The 20,626-nt window shown below is 57.3% G+C and overlaps 2 protein-coding genes and 1 long non-coding RNA gene across 5 annotated transcripts in view; 2 read left to right on the top strand and 1 right to left on the bottom strand.

Moving 5' to 3' along the window:
- Nucleotides 1-11,494, top strand: part of RIMS4 (regulating synaptic membrane exocytosis 4) — a 60,522-nt gene extending 49,028 nt beyond the window's left edge. For both annotated transcript variants that reach the window (XM_082744703.1, XM_082744704.1), the window contains exons 3-6: nucleotides 3,956-4,068; nucleotides 4,309-4,410; nucleotides 4,906-5,045; nucleotides 7,532-11,494. In XM_082744703.1, the coding sequence (XP_082600829.1) occupies nucleotides 3,956-4,068; nucleotides 4,309-4,410; nucleotides 4,906-5,045; nucleotides 7,532-7,750 (574 nt within the window). In that variant the 3' untranslated portion in view covers nucleotides 7,751-11,494. The remainder of the gene's footprint in view (nucleotides 1-3,955; nucleotides 4,069-4,308; nucleotides 4,411-4,905; nucleotides 5,046-7,531) is intronic.
- Nucleotides 11,495-11,512: 18 nt separating this feature from the next.
- KCNK15 (potassium two pore domain channel subfamily K member 15) lies at nucleotides 11,513-17,149 on the bottom strand. The gene is made up of 2 exons (XM_082744702.1): nucleotides 16,791-17,149; nucleotides 11,513-13,639 (listed from the first exon to the last, which is right to left on the bottom strand). The coding sequence occupies exons 1-2, from the start codon at nucleotides 17,071-17,073 to the stop codon at nucleotides 12,930-12,932; spliced, it is 993 nt and encodes a 330-aa protein (XP_082600828.1). The 5' UTR covers nucleotides 17,074-17,149; the 3' UTR covers nucleotides 11,513-12,929.
- LOC309871563 overlaps nucleotides 16,682-20,626 on the top strand; it is a 53,431-nt gene continuing 49,486 nt past the window's right edge. For both annotated transcript variants that reach the window (XR_014315349.1, XR_014315350.1), the window contains exon 1: nucleotides 16,682-17,019. This is a non-coding gene — a long non-coding RNA (uncharacterized lncRNA). The remainder of the gene's footprint in view (nucleotides 17,020-20,626) is intronic.

The raw sequence follows: 20,626 nt of genomic DNA, 5'->3' as shown, positions 1-20,626 counted from the left end.
GTATAGGAGGTTCCGAATTGTGGTAAAATACACAAGATACCAACATTGTAACAGTTCTTCTCATTGAAGTAGAGATGACACAGCGTTACATTGGTTTCAGGCGTACAACATAGCGATGGGACAACTCCGTCTGGGACTTATGGTTCCATAGCTGGAAACCTGAGCCACCCCCTCCCCTTCCCCATCATTATACCTTTTTTTTTTTTTTTTTTTTTTTAAAGAGAGGAAGGGTTTTGGGGAGAGGCAGAGGGAAAGGATCTTAAGCAGGCTCCTCGTCCAGCACAGGGCTCAGTCTCACGACTCTGAGACCATGACCTGAGCCAAAATCGGGAGTCAGACACTTCACTGGGTAAGCCGCCCGGGCACCCCCATCATAACGATTTTTAAGTGTCTTGGTTCAGTGGCATTAAGTAGTCACATGGTGTGACCATCACCACCGTCCACCTCCAGAACTCTTCATCTTGTTAAAGTGAACTCTGTCCCCAGAAAACATGAACTCTTTATTTTTCCCTCCCCCCAACCAGCCCCAAGCCCCTGGCAACCGTCCTTCAGTCTCTGAATTTGACTGCTCGAATAGCTCCTACCAGTGGAAACATCTAGTGTTTACCCTTTTGCGACTGACTTACTTTGTTTAGCATGACATCTTCAAGACTCATCATTACAAATTTTACACATTTGTAAAATGTGTCACAATGTCTTTCCTTGTTCAGGCTGAATAATAGTGCATCGTATGTATAGACTCTTCGTCCTCTGATGGACACTTGGGTTGTCTCCACCTTCTGGCTAGTGCAGATGACGCTTCCATGAACAAGGGTGTACAAATGTGTCTCAGACACCCTGCCTTCAATTTCCTTGGCATACGCCCAGAAGTGAAATTGCTGGATCATATGGTAATTCTATTTTTAATTTTCTGAGGAACTGCCATCCTGTTTTACAGAGCGATTGTACCATTTTACATTCCCACCAACAGTGCAAAGGATTCTAATTTCCCCACATCCTTGCCAACACTTGTTATTTTGTTTTCTTAATTTTATTTTGTTTTTGATAGTAGCCATTTCAATGGGTGTGAGATGGCATCCTGTGAGCCCTGGCAGGTTTGGTTTGGTTTGGTTTTGTCTCTGTAATGCCAGTGCCCGACTTCAGCTCTGACTGCTGAGGCGTTCATTTCAAAGAGGCAAACAAATTTGTCAGCCACACAAAGAGCCGGGCCACCTCCTCCACGGTTGAGGCTCTTTTGTTTTAGAGATCTTGACTGATTTCGGTAACTGACCATTTGGGCCACTTGTCTTTTCTCTTCCCGTGCTTTTAAATTCCTGCTCTTACGTTTTAAATTCACCACTAAAGAGTGAGCCCTGAACCCCTAGGCGCCCACCCTGGACCCCCACAAAAGCAGAACCCCTGGTCCGTGCGCTCTCTCGCGCCCCTTTCCCTCTTCCCACGGCCACGCTGTGTAGCCCCAGGTGTGCTGTGCAGTTTCCCAGGTCTTGTAGGTTATAAGCCTTTATTTCTCCAAAGTTCCCTGGTGATTGTTGCTTACAACAAAGTTCCCTGGTGATTGATGTATCTTGCCATCTTAGCAAGAACCACAAGGGTCGGTCCAGTCCTCACACTGGTTTGGAGAGGGGGTAGGTCTGTGGCAGGCACACGGGGGCCCAGTTGAGTGCTCTAGACATTTCTAGCCTAGGGCGTTACTGTCCTTAGGCTGGGACTGGCACAACAGACGGCATGGGGGACGGGCCTGGGCGGGGCCTATACCCCTTCAGCTCACAGGGCCAGCCTTGGCTACAAGGCTAGGAGACAGACTGAGATGTCTCTCCCGAAGGAAGAGATGAGGAGAGCCTCCACCACACTGAGGCATACCGGGCTTCTGGAAGCTCACCCCACATCCTGGGGCCAGTCCTGGACTGGGGAAGGTGTTGTATGCCGTGGCAGCCGCCTGTAAGGTGTCTTCCACAGGCTGACTTGGGTTCTAACTCCGCCTCTCCACCCTCTAACTGTGTGACCGTAGGCAAGTGGCTTTCCCTCGCTGAACCCCAGTGTCCTTGATGTTGTTAGCTCAATAAAATCATGCCTGTTTCCCTAGATCCACTGCAGAAGTCACACCAGAGGGTATGGCCCATGAGGACAGGAATCAATAAGCCCTGGAGCCCCAAGGGGTGCTGGCACATAGTAAGCCCTTGGGACTGGGGTACCCAGCCCGGAGTAGGTGGGTCGGGGACTGGGTGTGACTCGGTATATTGTCCTCTTTGGTCATTTCTTCAGGAGCAACACATTTCCCCCAGCAAAATGGTGGGTTCCTAGTGTGCAGGGTCTTGTCTCTTGGGAAAGGCACCAGGCACCGGTGGTTCAGAAGCAGGAGGGGGCACGTGTGTGGAGTGCATCCCCAAGCCCCACCTTCCTTGGAAGCTCTTGGAAGCTCGTCTTGCTCCTTCAGGTTGAGATCCCAGCAGGTTTCCGAAGAGGGGAAGCTTTGGTTGGCAGGGGTGGGGGGTGCTTTCTGGCAGTGAACCAAGCGTGCTGTGCCCCCGAGGCCCCAGTGCAGTTTCCTCCTCCTGGTCAGGGACCTCCCTGGCTGCTTCTGGGCAACCTGGCACACCATAGGCACTTGTTAAAAGTTCAGTAGTGTTCTTGGGACCTGCCCAGGTGGAAAGTCACCAGGGCTTGGCCTTGGAAGTGTTATATTCAAGTGCTGACTCCCTGGGAGCTCTGTGGCTTTAGGCGGAGCAGGACCTCCTCCTCTTCATCTGAATAGTGGTGGTAAATCTGAGCCACCAACCTCTTGAGGTAGGAGTGAGGGTCAGATGAGGAAGTGGGCTGCCAGGGCTTTGCTCCTAAAGATAACAATACTCATCTCATTTAATATAACAGACCTAGGAAATGGAAACATTATTATTCCCATTTCAGAAATAACAGAGAAAAACCATAATTAAAATGGGCTGAAGCAAAATAATAATAATTTGTAATAATAATAGTTGTTGTTGACTTATGTAATCAGAAAAGAGATGAAGTATCTTGCTTCAGGTAGAGCTTGATCCAGGAGCTCACGCAAGGCCTTCTGCCTGTCTGATGGCTTCCTCCTTTGGGTTCCGGATGGTAATGAGATGGCTCCAGTCTTCTGTCTGAGGTTCGAGTCTGGTGGGAAAAGAGAGCTTCTCACTCCCCACAGTTCACAGGAAGTTTCCTAACTAGATTCTTATGGCCTGAATTGGGCCATGCAGAGCTCTCTGGCCCAGGGAAGAAATGTACTGATCGGCCAGGCTGAGCTCACACCTGGACCCTGGGGCCTGCTCTGCTCTGTCCCATGGGAATTGGTGCCTTGGGGAGAGGGGCTCTTCAAAGAAGATTTGAGGTCTCATTCCCAACAGAAAGGCCAGTGGCCTTTGGGCAGCCCCATAACAGCAACAAATACAGGCCGCTGAGGCTGAGCCACAGGTCCTTTGCATCTCAAATTATCAGGTGCAGACAGGTCTGCTGGGGCTCTCATGAAAAGGCAGACTGAATCAGCAGGTAGTGGTGGAGTGGGGTGCAGATCTGTTCCTGATTAGCTCCTGGGCACTGCCGCTGGTCCTTGGACCACACAGTGAGCACCGTGGCGCTAAGGCCCGGGAGCCAGGCATGACAGCATCACCTCCCACGCGTCTTACAACCACCCCAAGAGGCAGGTATCATCAGACCTATTTCACGGAGGTGGAGCCCGAGGCTTGGTGAGGGGAGGTGAGGGGATGGTACAAGACACAAAAGCTAAGAACGAGAATTTTGAAGTTGATGTGGAGGTGTTAGGACCATGAACATGGAGGGAGGGAGAGAGAGAATGAGATCTGCCCGCCGCCGGCAGGTGGACATGGGCAGAATCCCTGGGGACTGAGGGGAGCTCTGGAGGTGACTACCTGAGTCATCAGAGTCCCCAGTCAGAGCCGGGGAACATTTGGTTTTGTCGCCTCCTTCCTTCTCACAGCCTTAACTACGGGGGGGTTTGCCTGGCGTCAGACGCGCAGTTCAGCGACTTCCTCGGCAGCATGGGGCCGGCGCAGTTTGTGGGCCGCCAGACCCTGGCCACCACGCCCATGGGTGAGTGCCCCGAGACCGTTCCAGGTCTTTCCCCTCACTCCTTCTACCTTGGCTGCATCCACTGAGCACCCAGCTTAGAGCCCGGTCCCACCTGCCAGGCCCTCAAGCAGTCAGAGTTGTTTCTGGTCTTGTTTGCGCTGGGAGCAGGGGAAGGGGGTTTCTTCTCTAGAGAGGAGGGGCTGAACCCTTGGGAGAGCTTCTAAGCTACTTCCCAGTCGCTTTACTTGGGGCCTCTTGCAGGGGACGTGGAGATCGGCTTGCAGGAGCGGAATGGCCAGCTCGAAGTGGACATCATCCAGGCTCGGGGACTGACGGCCAAGCCAGGCTCCAAGACACTGCCAGGTGTGGGGACTGCCCTTCTTTCTGCAAGGCGGGGGTGGACGTCGGGGAGGAGGTCCTGAAGAGTATCTGGGTCTAGAAGAGAGAAAATTGGGCCCAACTACAGGGGGACCCCTTTGTCCCAACCCCAGTGACTCACATGGGACTAGTGGTTTAGGGTTTGTTCTGAGGACGCACTTGAGATTGTCAGTTGACCTTATTGGTTTCCTCCACTGGCTTGAGCTTCTGGAGGACAGCCTTGGCACAGTCAGGCTGAGCAGCTGTGTCCGTGATGAGTGTGAAGCTGGGGAAGGGGCGAGCAAATCAGGGACTGAGAGAAGGAAGAGGTCAGTGCAGGCAACTGCCCAACGCAGGCTGCCCCCACCCTGTGGCTGCCTACCCAAACCTCAGAGGGGGGCAGCCTGACCCCCAGCAGCGACTAGGCAGCGTCCCTCTGCTGTGCCATGGGCCCACCGTTTGGGGCCCGATTGGAAGTTACCTCCTGGCCTCTGTCCTCAGCGGCCTACATCAAGGCCTACCTGCTGGAGAACGGCGTCTGCATTGCCAAGAAGAAGACCAAAGTCGCTCGCAAGTCACTGGACCCGCTGTATAACCAGGTGCTGCTGTTTCCTGAGAGCCCCCAGGGCAAAGTCCTGCAGGTGAGGGGTCCTGGGGCAGGGGTGTGTGCGCAGTTCTCTAGGGGGGGAGGAGCGCTCCTGGGAGGAGGGGAGGGTGGGGGTGGTGCAGCTGGAGGGAGTGGAGCACTGTGGTTGGTCTGAGTGCTGCAGTACAGCTTGGAGCAGGTTCCTTTCTGAGCCTCAGCTGCTTCCTCTGTAAGATGGGGGGGGGGTGGTGAGGGGTGCCTGTGTTACCTCCAGGGAACATCCCTGGGACAGTGGCTTGTGTACTTCGTGCAAGAGAAGTGTAAGTCTGGCCAGTAGGGAGCATGCCGCGTGGCTGCTGCCATGGTTCTGGTTCACGTCAGCGCGGCCGGCTCTGGAAGCCGGGGCTTGGCCTGGAGCACAGAGATCATCCGCTGGGAGGCGGTGAGGGGCCAGAGAAACGAGGGTCTCCTGGTCGTTAGGAGGTCCTCGGGCTGACTCGGACGAGGAATTGGAAGTAGCTGCCCATCGCGGGCGTCGACAGGGCCCAGGTCGGACTCCTGTGGGAACCACGTGTCCACCGTCTCAGAGCCGCGGCTTGGGCAGCTCAAGCTGATGCCTCCCTGCCTGCTTCTGACCGGGGCAGGCAGAGCAAACCAGGGCAGGCCTGGCCGCTGCAAGGGGCCGAGGCAGTGGGACTTCCACCCAGCGGGGAAGCCCAGGGCCTGTCTGGGGCAGAGCTTTTCAACACAAGGGTTAAGACCCATCCGTTGAGCTGTGAAATCTGTGTGGTGGCTCGCAACACGTTTGTTTGCTTGTTTGTTTAATGGGCTGGACTGAGAAAGGAAACATGTATTGTTCTTTGGGAGACAAGTGGTCGCTGGGGAGGCTCTTGCTTCCTTTGGGAATCCCCTGTGTGCACCCCGTGACGCTGTGAAGCTCTTACTGTATGTCCCTGTCAGAAAAGCTTGGGGAAAGTCTTCCACACGAAGACAATGTCGAACCCCAGAAGACTACCCAGGGGCCACATCGGTTCGCTAGAGGAAGCTCGTGCCTTCTGGCCTGGGCGTCTTTGGAGAAGACGCTTTGGAGAACTCCCTGCCTGGGATGTGGAGGGGGCAGGGCGACAGACAGCCTAAGGGGTCCTTGCTGCAGTGCGCTCTGACCGCCGCCAGAGCTGGACAGACCCACTGGCACTATACTCGAGGTCCAAATGCTAGTTGTGGTAGTGTGCGGGGGCTGCCATGGCAAAGTGCCCCCGACCGGGTGACTCACACAATAGAAATTTCTCATGGTTCTGGAGCTAGGAGCCCAAGACCAGGGTATTTGGTTTCTTCCAAGACCTCTCTCTTTGGCCTGCAGATGGCCACCTTCCCTCTATGGGTCCTCGCGTGGTCTTTTTGCTCTGCACACGTGTATCCCTATGGCCTCTCCATGTGTCCTGATCTCTTACAACTCCAGTGGGACTGGATTAGGGTCACCCTAATGGCCTCATTTGAATCTAAGGCCCTGTCTCCAAATCACGGTCACACTCTGGGGGCTAGGGCTTCAACATGAATTTGGGGGGAACACAGCTGAGCCCACAACTCCAGTTTAAAATGAATCCATGCATGCACTAGAGGTGGGCTCCTGCTCAGCTGCCCAGGGGGCCACCTCGGGCAAGTGATTTAGCTTCTCCCAGTTGAAGCAACTGAAACGAGCGTTTTTGTTGCGAAGATGGCCTCTAAGGCCAGTATCACCTTGGGGCAGTTCGACACTGTGCATGGGGGCATGGGCTCACACTGTTCTCATCTACCCCCTCCCGTGTGGTAGAGGAGCTGCTAAGAGTTCACAGGGAACTTTCACATCCACTCCTCTGTTCCTTACCTGCGAGGGAAACTGGGGGTAATTTCATTTAGAAACAAGAATTCGGAGACCCCGGGATGTTAGATGCCTTGCCCGAACCATTAAGCCAGGACTGGGATCAGGACCTATGTGTGTCTGAGCCTGGAAGCCGTGCGTGCGTTCTGACAGGCTCTATGGGGTGGCTGAGCCGGCCCACCTTCAGAGAGGGGACGGACCCGAGCACGGGAACCCCCCAGCTGGCTGCCCCGAGACTATAAACCACACAGCAGGGAAGGCACTGCAGAAAGGAGGCTGTTGGACACAGGAAAGGGCATCGTCAGCCACTTATAAGAACTTGGTTTCACGTGGGGGGTTTCCAAGGATCTGGAAGCAGAGCGCCTGGTGGGAGTCGTAGCGGGGACCAGGCAGGGGACTCCCCATGTAGGGTCAACCCTCAAGGCTTGGCATCCAAGACAGAGGAGGGTGTGGAAGGTGGAGTGGAGAGATCTGGCTGGGAGGCAGGGGGGCAGGAAGCCAGTCGTCCAGGCGAACAGTAACGGTGGCACCAGAGCCACAAAAACATGGTCAGGCTCGAGCCATTTTAAGACGGTAACATCCACAAGACTCAGAGGCGCGGGCGTGGGGGTGACCTGGAGTCTGGTTCTGGGCCTATTAGCAGCCCTGGCAGGGTCTGACCCACGGTGTCTCTTGCCCCGCAGGTGATCGTGTGGGGGAACTATGGGCGGATGGAGCGGAAGCAGTTCATGGGTGTGGCCCGTGTGCTACTGGAGGAGCTGGACTTGACCACCCTCGCCGTGGGCTGGTACAAGCTCTTCCCCACCTCCTCCATGGTGGACCCGGCTGCGGGGCCCCTGCTCCGGCAGGCGTCCCAATTGTCCCTCGAGAGCACCGTGGGGCCCTGTGGTGAGCGATCTTAGGGCCGGGGTTGGGGGGGCCCCCTGACAAGGCCTGGAGAACGCCCAGCCCCAACCTGGGACCCCAGGCCCAGGGGCACATTGAACAGAGGAGGATGGGGTTCTCCCCCACAGTGGGGAAGCAGAATGGGGAAACCTGCCCCCCAGGGCCCCTCCTCACCCACTCTTTGCCTCCTATCCCCTGAGACCTTCTCTCCCCCAACGGGATTGGCTGCACTTTTGACTTGGCCGGTTCTTGCCCTGGTGGATGTGGCTGCAATCCGGAGAAAGGAGAGACTGAGGTGGCAGAGCGAACCATCCTCCTGTCCCAGACACTGTCCGACTGCTCCCCCTTTTCGCCTCCTCGGAAGCTCGCTGCCCGGAACCAAGTCCAGAACCCAGCGGCCATCTCCATGGTGCCAATTACCAGCAAGTGTCTTTCCTGCGGCACCGGGTTCAGGCAGCTACTCCTGCCCCAAAGCTGATGGGGCAGCCTTGCAAGGATCCGGAGCCAGCTCCGGGGGGCCCAGAGCCTCCCGCTTGATGAGGAGCTTGGCCTCCCTCCTCCTGCCCGTGGAAGGAGCTTTGCCGCAGCCTGTCTGAGTCCATCTGTCTGTCCCTTCCTGCCTGCCCCTCTTCCGGTGGCTCTAGGAATTGGGGTCCAGCAGGGACCAAAGGAAAGGAGGCAGTGCCCTGGGCCTGGCACAGACCCCCAGGGTGCCCTGCTCCGTGGGACTGCAACAAGCTCGTTGAAAATGGTGGACTGGAAAGAACTGGATCGTCTGCGTTTTGGTGAAGGGGCTGCAGGACACTGATTTTTGAGAACCCCAACTCCAGAGAGCTCACAGCCTCTGAATTTTGGGGATGCTGGATTGGAGAGGGAGTCAGTAAAGTTGGGATTGGGACTGGTGGTGCCAAGGCAAGGGTTCCTCAAATTAGGAGAATCCCTCCTCGTTGGATGAGGTCAAAGGTCTTCTTGTCTACCCCTCTGCCTCCAGGCTAGGGGTCTGGGGAGGCAACAGAGCTTCCCTATTTTAGTCTTTTTAAACAAACCATCCTATACCAAGGGCAGAACCCACTGCCCTGGCCTCAACTACCTTGGCTCATGAGTGTAAGAATCAGGAGATTCCTTCTCAAGCAGGCCTGGGTAGCTATCTTCCTGGCCCGGCCCTCCCCGAGGCCTACGGAAGCCCTTTTGCATGCTGGGAGGACACAGGCTGGCCCCTCTTTATAGAAGCACATTTCTGCCACCTCCCCCTGGGAGGCACCCAGCAGCCCCCCACCCCTCATTACCCAGTCCCTGCTGTGTAGGGCGTAGTCCAAGTTAGCTGGGTAGACTTAGTGTTCCAGGCCCCGGGGCCTGTTCTTAGCTTGCATATAGTCCTTACAGAGCTCCAGGACAGGCGCGGAGAGGGGACGGCGGTCTCCCTGCTGGTCTGGGCCTGGGTCTGGGCCTGGGCCTGGGCCTGGAGCCGGGGTCGTGGGAGGCCTGCCGTTCCTCCCCTTCCCTCCCCCCCCCCCAACCCCCAGGGTTGTAGCTGGAGCTGCCCCTTCTACTCAGATGTTCTGATGTATTACCCTTGATACAGGTTTTATTTGTGAAGCACTCCTGAGGGTTGTGGGCCTCGGTGGAGAGGTCTGGGCTCTGTCGGACGGACGAGGTCGTCTTCCGCCTGGAGGCCCAGCTGTGCTCAGTCCCGCCTTCTCCGCGGCCTCACTCTAGGCTGTGGACCAGGCGATTTCTTCCACCCCGAACCCCTTCCCTCCCCTGCCCGCCCTCCCCTCCTCTCTCTGCCCGTTTAAGCCCTGGAGAGCCTTTAACGTTCTGGAAGAGTTATCTCGCCTCCATGGAGCTTCCCATGCTGCACTGGGAAGGGGAGTCGGAGATGCCCTTTTCTCGATGAGCTCTCCCGAGCTTCCTGGGATTGTGCTGAGTGGAATCCCAAGGCTGGGGCAGGAGGCCGCCAGGGCCCTGGAGGGCCTCCCATCTGAGGCCCCAAATCAGCCCCTCCCCTGTTTGTTTTTTTTTTTAACCAGTGTGATTTCTCCGCTGTTCGTTTATTACTCACCATTTGGAATATTTTGAGCCAGGAGAGCGCCTTCTCTCTCTAGCCGTCACTGCTCGGGTTGTTCAGGGGTAGCTTTTCAAAGACGGGGCAGAGCCTGGCTGTCCCACACAGAGGGCGAGAGGACTCGGTGCCCCCCCAACCCCCCACCCGGCCAGAGCCTACCCTCCAGGGTCCGCACAGCCTTTATAAAGAGAGAACGCGCTCCAAAGCAATAACAACATCTGGGGGTGGTCACCGAGGGCCCCCCTCACTGACTTTCTTGTTTGTTCTGTGAAATCTCAGTTCACCTTCGGGTGGGGTGGGGTGGGGCTGGAGCCCTGTTTCTTTGTCTAATTGTTGTGAGCACGTGCCCTGCTTCCAAGGGGCTCTGACCATTTGGTGCGGGAACCACTGTCTGTCCTCACCAAGAGATGGGGTTTTGGGGGAGGGGGTGACGGTTCTCAGTGTTAACTTGTCCCCACTGCTGCCTGACCCTCAGCGCACTCACACTCCACCTGGAGAGGCGCAGAGACGGGGCACCGTAGCGGTTTGGAAGCCGCGTGCTAGGGGCTGATTCTTTTCTCAATCACTGGGCCAAAAGTCACACGGAAGGGTACTGTGGGAGGAAGTCTCCATTTCCCTTTGCCAGAATCCGCTTTTCATACAGATGGGAAAGGGCCTTTGGGACCATTGGTGAAGTCCATTTTACAGAGGAGGACTGAGGCCAGGCGAGGCCAGGCCTGGGAGTGCAATGGCGCCCCCTAGCCTGGGTCTTCTCCAAGCCCAGGCTGAGCTGCAGCCAGAGTGGGACCCAGTGAGGCCGCTGTTTCACACACTTTCTCCTCCCTTCTCTCTGTAGAACCTCTCAGTGGCCCAGAAAAGATGGGCACCCTGTAGCCCCTCTGAGAGGTGAGGCAATTAAAGCCTGGAATCAGGAAGTGACTTGCCCAAGACCCTTCAACAAATAATCCATGGGGACAGAACAGGGGAATCTGTCCTGCTTCGCTCCTTCCTGGGACCTGAAGCCACTGACCAGGCAGGTCTGCCTTGATAAGTATTTGGGGCCTTTAAGCCCTGGGCCACCCAGCCCTGCCTGGTTCCATCTCTGAGGGCCCTGGTTTGGGGGAGAGAGTTGCCATAGAGACTTAGCTCTCCTGGGGTCTGGTCCAGCTGACTTCGGGTACACGAGATCTGGTCTAAGCCTCGGAGTCTGTCTGGGCAGAGGCTCCTGCTGCAGGAGGGGTCATAGCCCCATAGGACCAACCTGAGGGATGTGAGAAGCACCACTTCCTGCCTGGGGCTGGGTGGGAGCGAGGAGGCCGTGGTACACCGAATCTGAAGCCTCCCGACGCCTTCAGATGTAACGATATCTGACCTTCCTGTTGTGCTTCTCAGACTTTTGCTTTCAAAGTGCTTTGACGTCAAGCACACGCTCCCAAGAGCCCCTGGGCAGTGGAGGGAGCCAGTATTCTCAGCCCACCTTAGCGAGGAGGGAGCTGAGGCCCGGGGAGGGAAGGCATCGGCTAAGGTCCCACTGTGGGGCCATGGCTGTGTCGGGACTAGAACTCAGTTCTCCAGCGCTGGTGAGCTGTAGGAGGTGAGGCAGATCGTGTAGGGGGTGGTTACACACTTTACAAGCTGATTCACCATCCAGTTCCTTAAACCAGGAGCTCCTGGGCACCCTTCAGTGTTGAGAGGCGGCGCTGAGCACCCCCCCCCCCACTTTGGAGCACAGCTGTTGCGTCAGGCAAGGCCACCTGCATTTATTTATTGAGCAGCAGCGCTGTGCCGGGCCCAGGGGACCAAGCCCCCTCCCGCTCCCCAGTAACGATCCCCTTGGCTCTCTGGGAGGGCCCCCTGTCTGTATAGCAGCACTTCAGAGTGGACGGAAAGCCGTCACGTCTGACTCACACGCCCTGTGGGGGAGGCGGACTGTGCCCACCGCACTCCCAGCGATGAGGACTGGCACTTTGTGAGGGCCAAGTGGAGACTTGAACCTGGGGCCTCAGGCAGCACATCTTGAACCCTTTCACTCCACGGCTGCCTCCTAAGAGGGTGGCAGGGAGGCCGGACCCCGGGGTCCTCAGGCTGGGGGCCTTTCCATCCGCCCGCTTTTCCCTCACTCCCTCTCCGGGAGCAGGAGCTGCTCGGGATTTTGGGGAGGGAGGGTTTCCGGGGCCCCTGGGCGGGTGCGGCTCACGTTGCATTGTGTTTATGACCATGTAGCTCATGTTGAAAATTAAAGTTTTTGGCTTTTCTAACCCGGCTCGCTCTGCTTTGTGTTGAGAGTTCTGTCTGGGAAGCCAGGGGTAGTTGGTGTGTGAAGGAGCGGATGCTGCAGGATGCCAGCACGCCCCACTGTGGGCGCGGAACCTTCTAGAGATGCACGGCGGCTGGGGCGGAGGGGGGTGGCGGATTCTGGTCCTATTACAGAGCTGGAAACTGAAGCCCAGGTAGGAGATGACATTCCCCAAGGTCACATGATGGGCAGGTCCCAGACGAGGGCTCTTCCCACAGCAGGATGCTGCGTCCAGGTGCCCCAGGGGTGTGGGGGTTGTCAGCAAGGCCCCCCTCATCCTGAGGTGGCATGGCCAAGGATGAAGAGCAGCAGATGAGGAGGAGGGGAGGGTGTGCTGCATTCACACATGGGCCAATTCCACTCTACACCAAACAGCGAGAGAATGAACGATCATTTAAATAGTACGGATTTGCCACTCCTCCCCACTGCACAGATGTTTCCTGCCGACCATCGGATCCCTGTGCTGCTGGCGCTGTGAGTGGCTAGCCTCACTGTTGATTCCAGTGCTGAAGGTCGCCCATCTCCCCTCAAACACGGAAAACCTGCCTGTTGTTGCAACAGAAAAATGGCCACCTGTTCCCACTCCAGAGGGCGGGCTGGTGGAGAGCCTCTCCTGGGGGGTGCTGATGTGGCCACGCCTTCCCGAAACAATTTGAACCACAAGGGATTTGCGCCTACAGGGCAGCTGAAGCGTGGCCCTCGTGCTTATGGTGCAGCTTTAGGGGCTGGCCACAAAAGGGAAGGACAGACTGCCCGTGGCTGAAGACGGCCTGGAGGCCACAGCCCTTCACCCCTCTCTGAGCTCTGGGGAGGGTGCACTGACAGGTGACCCTGGGCCCAGGCCGGAGCTGGGCTGTCAGATGGACTTCCGCCGGGCCGGGAGCCTGCCCGCCCCGCCGCTGCCCACAGCCCCAGGACTGGAGGGGGGCGAGAAGCCCAGGTTGTCGCGGGCCCCCATCTGCAGCTGGTACACGCGCGAGGACACGGAGGTGGAGCCCCGGGCGCGGGTGGGGCGGCGGGGCGGGGAGCGGCCGCGGCTCTCGGGCGCCCCCAGGCGGAGCGGGCTGGAGCGGCGGGCGGCGCGCTCGGGAGCGTCGGTGCTGGCCGCCAGGAAGCGCAGGACCACGAGGTTGAGGAAGGCGCCGATGACCGTGAGCCCCAGGAGGATGTAGAGGAAGCTGAAGGCCACGTAGGGCGGCTTCCTCTGCAGCGCCTCGTCGCTCTGCAGCGCCACGAAGTCGCCGAAGCCGATGGTGGTGAGGGTGATGAAGCAGTAGTAGTAGGCGTGGAAGAAGGTCCAACCCTCGAAGTGCGCGAAGGCAGCGGCCCCGAGGGCCAGGGTGGTGGCGCATACCAGCAGCCCGGCCACTACCATGTTCTCGGTGGACACCCGTGGCCGCGGCAGCCCCAGGCAGCGCTTGGCCGCCAGCAGGAGGCGCCGCACCAGCGCATTCAGGCGCTCGCCCAGGCTCTGGAAGGTGACCAGCGTCAGGGGGATGCCCAGGAGCGCATAGAACATGCAGAAGACCTTGCCGGAGTCTGTGCCTGGCGCGGCGTGGCCATACCCTGGAGGGAGAACAGAGGGTGGGGGGGTGGGGGTAAGCGCGGGCCATGGCCACCCTGCCTGGGCTCCCTCCTCAGCCCCAGAGCCCATGTAGCATCTTGAAGTACGGCTTCTAACTAGGCCATCCCCGCCTTTGAACCCTTGGGTGGCTATCCCTAATCACCCCAAATGGTAAACAACCCACCCACCCTCAGCCGGGGAAGGATAAACGGCCTGCGGTCCATCCACACAGCCCGGTTCTGTTCAGAACAGAGAGGCATGAGCTAGGGTTACCTGCGGCCGCAAAGGGTGGCTCTCAGCTGCGTTAGGCAGAGTGAAGGAGGCCAAGCCCAAAGACAACGTCCTGCATGGTTGCACTAAAATGACATCCTGCAAATATTCCGGCACAACTACGGGGACAGAGAGCAGATCTGTGGTTGCCAGTCCTGGTGGCTGGAGGAAGGGTAACCAGAAAGAGGCAAGACAAATTTGGGGGTGATGGAAGCCTACCATGTCTTGGTGGTGGCTGCAGTTACCTGTCAGGCCTTCATTTGTCAAAAGTCGTAGAAGGCTGCTACACTGGAAAATGGTGCATTTCACTGTGTAAATTATGCCTTGATTTAAAAATAAAGCAAAATCTTCCACGGGGCCCCAGTACCCACAGGAGAAAGTATCCACCAGTTCTCTCGCGGTGTCCGAGCTCTGCAGGGATCTAATTCCCCTCCCACTGGTCCAGCCGCACCCCGTGTTGCTTCCCCAACCCACATGTCCCACCTCCTCATGCCTCATCTCATCGTTTTTCCTCCTCTGGACTGCCCTGCACCCTGCCCCCTGGTCCACTTCTCCTTCCCACATCCTGCTCCAAGCCAGCCCTTGCTAAGCCCTTCTTCAGTCTGGTGTAGCACATGTTCTCTATCATAGAGGGACCTATGCGCCACTGGGCGTCCTTGAATCCTGGACCACTGCGCCATCGCCAGGGAATGAGCATTCCTAGAGAGAGGCGCGAACACTTTCTTGGTATTCTCAAAGGGGCCCATAACCCAGGAACAGTCAGGTGGACCTTCCCCCAAAAGAACACCCCTCCTCTAGCACCTGCCAAAATGGAAATACTCAAATACACAAACCCTGGAACCGTGCTGTGCCACAGGGAGCAAGTCAGTCCCACGAGGTACACACGTGGGCAAAGTGAGGGAGGCACGTGGGTCATCACCAAAGCATCGCTGCTCGTGGTGAAAACTGGACAAGCTAAGCACCCATGGAAAGGGGGATGCACAGCAGTGGCTCCAGCAGGGGTAGTTTTGTCCCTGACAAGGACATCTGCCCGTGTCTACAGACACCTCTTCTCACAAGTGGGAGGCAGTGGCTGTGTGCTACTGGCATCTACAGAGTGGAGGCCACCGTGCACGGGGCGGCCCCTCAACGGGGTTATCCAGTCCAGCAGTTGGATAATGCCAAGGTCAATTACGGTTTTCAAGCAACCCAATGCAGGGTCAAGAGACTCGAGACCCTAAGATCAAAACCTGAGCTGAGATCAAGAGTTCGACACTTAAGTGAATGAGCCACTCGGGCGCCCCACGGTGCACAGTTTTTTAGGGTTTTGGTTTTTTTTTTTTTTTTTTTAATCACCAAAAAATACTCGGTGAAAAAAGGCAAGAGACCGAACCGTGTATACAGCCTAAGATCCCCTGCCGGCTCTCTGCAAGGCTGACTTGTGCAGCCCCGATCACACGGCGCAAGCTGGCGCCCCCAGGTGGCCAGAAAAGGCAAAACTCCGGCTATTTCCACTCCGTAGGTCTCTTTCCCAGGCTCGCAGATGCCAGCCAGGAACCCAGGGCAGAGAAGACCAAACCCAGCTCCAGAGGTCTCCAGATAGCGTGGGGGTGGGCAGAAGGGGTGGAGGGGGTCTCACCCACTGGACACGTCAACAGAGAGTCTTGGGCTGAGCCCAGGTAGGGAAGCAGGGGTGCCCGTGTTGACACAAGAGGGCATAAAGGGCTGAATGGGAGCTGGGCCCACAGCTGGCAAACAATGAACTGTTATTACTAATTAATAGTGCCTCTTTAGCCTCAGGCACCACGCCAGGCATTTTACACACTTGACCTCATTTAAACCTGGCAACCACCCAGTAAGGTAGCAAGAACTGCATTTGCAATCGAGAAAACTCGGGCTCAGAGAGGTACATCCAATTGCCAGAGAAGATAGGAGGCAACAGAGATGAGAACAGAACTCTGGGCTAGGTGATTGTAGAACTCAGGCTTTTAACCCACAGCTCACATCTACTTGCAAGGACATTATGAAAAAACTTTCTCCAGTGCTCGGACTTCCAGAGTGGTGATCCAAGCTCTGGGGTTGTGTGTGGGGGGCATGCCTAGATATCCACAACTCGGACCTGGGCCGGCCTGACACCGGGCCTGGAGCCCTGCAGAGCCTGCTTCCCTCCTCTCCTGTTTCCCCAGGCTTCTGCTCAGCAGGTACCAGCCAGACGGTAGCCATGGCAACGGCTGAAGGTCCAGATGCTGCAGAGAAACTGCTCTGGATCCCCGAGGGTGAGGTCCAAAGCTTGTGGTAATCAGTCATTCCTTCAACAAATATTTATTGAGTGTCTACTATGCGCTCGGCTGGGTACACTGCAGTGACTAAGACAGACTAGACCCCGTTCTCGTGGAGTAACAGAATAATTATAATACAAAAATCAATCTCTATTTTTTTAGTGCTTTGTGTGTGTCAGACCCTGCGCTAAAACTTTCCACATGCATTATCTCCTCGGCAATAATGATCTCAGCCCAGTCCCAAGATAAGGGAGGCCTATTAGCAGCCCTACTTTTTACAGAGGGGGAAACTGAGGCTCAGAGAGGTCAAGCAACTTGTCAGAGGTCACACAGCTAGGGTGATAGAGCCAGGCAAGGAAGCCTCCATCTCCAGCCACTCGTGCGCTCCGGCCCGCTGCCTCTGTCTCCCAGCCCCCGGAGGTTTCCTGAGCTGTCCCGCGTGCCACCTCCGGGCGAACTTGAGCTCCTGACTCCTCCCAGCCCCGCCCGCATGGGACGCCGGCCCCCTTCGGCGAAGGGCAGCTGAAATGACTAGTCCAAAGCCACCCAGGCGAGCAGGGGCAGAGAAGAGGTTTGAGCCCGGGGAGCGGGGTGGAGGGGGTGGGCGCGTCGCGGGGCCGCTCACCGATGGTGGTGATGACGGTGATGGCGAAGTAGAAGGAGCCGGCGAACTTCCACTGGCGGCCGGCGCGGTGCGGCTCGGCCTGCAGCGCCAGGCGCTCCAGCTCGCGGTAGTCCTCGGCCGAGAAGCCGTACTTCCTGCGGAACTCGCCGCGCTTCTGGGCCAGCAGCCGCTGGCGGCCGCGCTCCGCCTCGGACTCGAGCGCGTCGAAGACGGCGGCGCCCACCAGCAGGTAGGACAGGATGCACAGGATGAGCGCGGCCGTGCGCACGCTCTGCTTCCTCATGGCGGCGCCGCGGGCCCCGCGCCCCGGGCCCGTCCATGCGCCCCGACGGCCGCTCCGCCCTCCGCCCTCCGGCCCCCGCGGCGGGAGCCGGCTGCCGGCCGCTGGACGCGCGGGCGGGGGTGTGGGGAGGGGACGGAGGCGGGGCCTCGAGGGGGGGCGCGGAGGACCGAGAGGGCTCCTCCCGTTGCCCCGCCCCCTCGCGACACCTGCCTTTGTTTACCCGCCGGCGCTCTGGGCGCAGGTGTCTCTAAGCAGCAGCGACCGCTGGAGCAGAGCGTCCAAAGCCCAGGTCTGCAGATGTCCGGTCTCCACCGCTATGGGCCTGTGACCTTGGGCCAGTCAGCCAGCAGAACTTTACTGAGCACCTACTGGGGCAAACTAGCATCCTGGGGTGCCCGGAGCCCATATCCTAGAAAGGAGGTTTGGCTAACAGACTCACAAAGATCATTGAAGACAGGCGTGAGACAGAAGGGAGTTAGTCTCTGGGGGAGGTGGGCGTCGCCCCACCGAGGTGGTGGGAAAGGCCTCCAAGGGATGACTGGGGATGGAGCCTCCAGACAGCAAGTGCAATCCTTTAAGCAGAGAACCTACATGAGCTGGTACTGGGGAAACGGGGTGCTGGGGGGTGGAGGAGCAGGGAATAGGAGGACAGACAGGGGACCTCACACAGGGTCTTACAGGCCATTAGCCCGGAAAAGCTGTAAGCAGGAAAACAAACACACACCAGTGATCTGATTGACATTTTTTCAAAAAGAGTGTCCTGGTGGTCCATGGTAAAGGGGTGGAGGCTAAGAGCGAGGCCGCTTAGGAAACTCTGTAGTCCAGGAGCGTGGGGGTGTGTGGGGGGTGGCGTCAACCAGGGACATGGCCTCGGAGGTGTGGAGAAGCCCATGGATGGGAAATAGGGTGGGGAGCTGGGGCCGGGTGCACACAGCTAGCCATATTTCCCAGCCTCCTTTGCACTTACAACTGTCACCAGTGGCCTGTGGGCAGAAGTGACCTGTGTCAACTCCCAGGCCTGGCCCATAAGCCCCCTCCCATGCTGTCCTCCACCTGTCCGCCCCCACCTGTGGGCTGAATGGTAAAGGTAAAGTCTAAATGGTAAATGGTAAAGGTAAAGAGAGGTAAAGTCTTTAGCAGAAGGCACAGACACAGGGTGGAAGGAGCCCGGGCACCCGAATGACCCCGCAAGGCCGCCTCCATGCCAGGAGCACCGATTCTGAGCTTCTGTTGTGTTGAGCCCCTGAGCTATGTGCTCAGTCTGTTACCCCAGCTGGTGTTACCCTGATGCGTGAAGCAGCTGCACCTGCTGGTGGCCTGGATGTAGGGGGCAAAAGGGGACTCCAGATGACGCTGGGTCTTTGGCCTGAACAGCTGGGTGCCTGGACCGCTTTCCGTTGACCTCACTCCCCAAGGAATGAGGTCATTGCTGCCGCCCAGCACCAGAGTCCAGGGTAGGTCTTTGTGGACACTCTGGGCAAGCACCCGGCAGCCTCTCCTGCAGGTGTCCAGAGCATCTGTGTGGCCTGGTCTCTGCTGCAGCCTTGGCACCCATCCCCCAACCCCCCATCTCTACTCCCGCCTCTCTCCTCCGTCTCTCTCCCTGCAGCCCCTTTGTGATTTTTTTTTTTTTTTTTTTTTTTTTTTTTTGCTTCAGACACACTGAACTATTAGCTCCTTGCACAAACTCTTGCTTTGCTTAGAACAGTCCCCTTCCCATCACACTCAATAGCCCACATTTCTTGAATGACTGCCAGGAGCCAAATGCCCGGTGAAGTTCTTTGCAAGTATCATTGCATTTTGTCACGACAGCCTCCTTACGCTGTAGGCGTGGCTGGCGGATGCCCCGTTCCTCCTTCAGCTCCCAGTTTACCAGACGTGGCCATCCCTGGCTACCCCACAGGTGGCCTTCTTTCGTGCTGGTCTTTGACCAGCCCTCCAGCCCTCTTGTCTTTGGCCCCTGGCACTGTGATTTTCCCATTCCATATCTGTGTTCCTCTGGAGGATAGGGATCCTACCTTGGTCATCTTCCTCTCCCTGGCACCCGGGTCTGGCACAGCACACCTCCCGTGACTGTGGACAGATGAGCAGCAGCGGCCCGTAGGAGTTCAGGGCATGGGCTCTGCAGCATGACTGCCTGGGTTCAGATCTCAGTCTGCTGCAGGGTTAGAAAAGTTCCTATCTCATAAGGTGCTGTGCCCCGCCCCTCTGCAGAGATGCCCATGTTCCTTCCCTGGACCCTATAAATAGGGTAAGATACACAGCAGAGTGGAGGGAGGGTTTCAGGTGGAATGAAAGTTACTAATCCGCTGACCTGGAGGTGGGAGTTTATCCTGGACTATCAAAGTGGGCCCGGTGTCATCATAAGGGTCCTTATTTGTAGACACGGCAGGCAGAAGAGGGACAACTTAGGAGGTTTGAGAAGCCATTGGCCCGATGTTGCTGGCTTGGGAGATGGACCAAGGGGCCACAAGCCAAGGAGAACAGGTGACTTCTAGAATCTGGAAAAGGCAAGGAAATGCCTCCCTAGAGCCTCCAGAAGGGAATGGAGTCCTGCAAGTCCCTCAGTTTTAGGTCAGTGTGACCTTTGTAGCCCTCCCGTCCTATAGAAGGGGAGATGGCACATGGGTGGTGTTCAGGCCGCTACGCTGGTGATCATTTCTTTGAGCGGCAGCGGGAAATGATTTCAGCAATTGTCAGGATGGAGGAGCCCGTAGGCAGGAAGCGCTAAGGGCAGCCTCTGGCCCTGAGGGCTCATCTGGAAGCATTAGCCACTGTTTCAAACATCACAAGTGAGCGAAACCCCCAGGCCCCCAGAGACATTATAGCATGTGTTCTGACTTAGTTCTGGGACCGAATCAGGGGACTTGCCTCTCTACCCCTCTGGGAAGCCGGACTGCAGCTCTGTGGCCCAGAGGCCATATTGGCAAGTGGCTTCAGCAAGTTTGCTTTTCCTGATTCCTGCCCAGCTTTCAGAGGAGCCGGAGCCTGGGTCACAGTCTCGATGGCTGGGGGTTGGAACATCATGGATTTACTGCCTGAGAAAGGGCTGGGAAGAGCTTTCCGGGGACAGTTAATGAGTCCTGGCCACTGACACTGGGCTCACAGTCCAGCTCCTCCACTTTCTAGGTGCGTGAGTGTTGCAAGAACTCTCCTCTGGCCTTGGTTTTCCCATCCGAGACACGCTGGTGGTAATGATGGCCACCTCGTGGGGACCATGCCGAGAACATAAAGGATCTTGTGTGTCGCTTCCCAGGAGCCCGGTAGCAGTAGCTGCATTTCCTCTCTTTGTACAACTCACTGTCTGCCTGCAGATGTCAGGAATTCTTTTTCTGGAAGCGCATGTCTGTGCTAGGCATATTCACAGACCTTCCTGACAGAACCCTCACTTTCCAGTGCGGGAAACCAAGGCACAGAGGGGAGGACACCTCACTTGCCAGGTCCTGATGGCCAGGTGGCAGCTGAATCAGGGCCATGTCGTCCCCAAGGTCACAATCCTTCCAGGGCACTACGCCACTTCGTCAGGCATCATGCCGCCAGCTCTATCCCCCTC

Source organism: Mustela nivalis (assembly GCF_964662115.1).
Source record: "Mustela nivalis genome assembly, chromosome: 8".
NCBI lineage: Eukaryota > Metazoa > Chordata > Mammalia > Carnivora > Mustelidae > Mustela > Mustela nivalis.
The sequence above is the reverse complement of the archived record's forward strand: the minus strand, read 5'-3'. Positions and strand labels throughout refer to the sequence as shown.

Excerpts from the sequence above, each read along its gene's own strand:
- KCNK15 (XM_082744702.1), bottom strand. The coding sequence starts at position 17,073 with ATGAGGAAGCAGAGCGTGCGCACGGCCGCGCTCATCCTGTGCATCCTG. Across the intron at positions 13,640-16,790 it reads CACCGTCATCACCACCATCG|GGTATGGCCACGCCGCGCCA; the intron begins GTGAGCGGCCCC and ends TTCTCCCTCCAG.